This window comes from Fulmarus glacialis, unplaced genomic scaffold (genome assembly GCF_000690835.1).
Source record: "Fulmarus glacialis isolate BGI_N327 unplaced genomic scaffold, ASM69083v1 scaffold33426, whole genome shotgun sequence".
Taxonomy (NCBI): Eukaryota; Metazoa; Chordata; class Aves; order Procellariiformes; family Procellariidae; genus Fulmarus; species Fulmarus glacialis.
The window spans coordinates 2,409-3,256 of record NW_009219308.1 but is presented as its reverse complement, the minus strand read 5'-3'; the positions used below and the strand labels follow the sequence as shown (position 1 = coordinate 3,256).

At 42.8% G+C, this 848-nt stretch overlaps 1 protein-coding gene across 1 annotated transcript in view; it reads right to left on the bottom strand.

Annotated features, from left to right (window-relative positions):
* Positions 1-211: 211 nt before the first annotated feature.
* The window catches only part of POFUT1 (protein O-fucosyltransferase 1), a gene marked incomplete at its 5' end in the record, with an annotated part of 2,941 nt that continues 2,304 nt past the window's right edge, over positions 212-848 (bottom strand). Inside the window, 2 exon segments of the mRNA XM_009580321.1 lie at positions 212-400; positions 833-848. The exon segment at positions 833-848 is cut by the window's right edge and continues 35 nt beyond it. Coding sequence (XP_009578616.1) covers positions 212-400; positions 833-848 — 205 coding nt within the window.

The following is an 848-nucleotide window of genomic DNA, read 5'->3' as shown; positions in this document are numbered from 1 at the left end:
TTCATTTCTGTCTGACCTCATGCTGGAAATACAGGAGAAGTCAGACAGAACAGTCTAGAAGCGACTGTGAGGAGCACCACAGGGCTGAAGCAGGTCCGCGGCAGCCTGGCAGCGTGCTCTGCAAACAGGAGAACGCTGTTAGCACCGAGCGCTCCCTCACAAGGTACCAAGCTCAGAGCCCTGAGAACTACAGAGCCTGTTCCTCTTTTGGTCAGAATTCATCCCGTAATCTTGGTGGGTGATCCATGCCAAAAAACGAAGAAGGTTTTCCATGCACGTCGCGCTCTCTTTTCACAAAGGCAGTAAACGAAGAGACACAGTTCCCGATAAAATGATCAGACTGGCCAAGAATATACAAATCAATCTGAGGCACTTCTGGCTGCAAGCTAACGACCTTGATCTGCAGGGAAACAAGGAAAGCAAATTAATCCAGCCATCTATTATTACAATCCAAATGTCTTGGCATAATATTAGAAATGGGAACATACAACAAAAAGAGAGTGGATTCTGTCTTAAGTTGCCCTATAAGTCATTTACGAATAGATAAATGTCAAAACATTTTTGAAAATCACTTAGGTTTATTTAATTGAAGTCTTTTTCAAGGAGAAATTTACTACCATGCAGGATAATGCTCTTCAACCTCTAGGAAAGGAAGAGTTTTACAGTCTAATTTTTATTGCTGTGAGCAAAATTCACTTTGAGATGCCAATATTTGTCTGTGAATAACATATTACACGACTGCCTGCCTGCTGTCCGTGGCAGCAATAAGCCAGAATCCAAGGAAGGCTTTTGTTAAAGCACTCCTGCCAGAACGGATTTCTGAAAGACTTACCTTTCCTTGGAAGAAC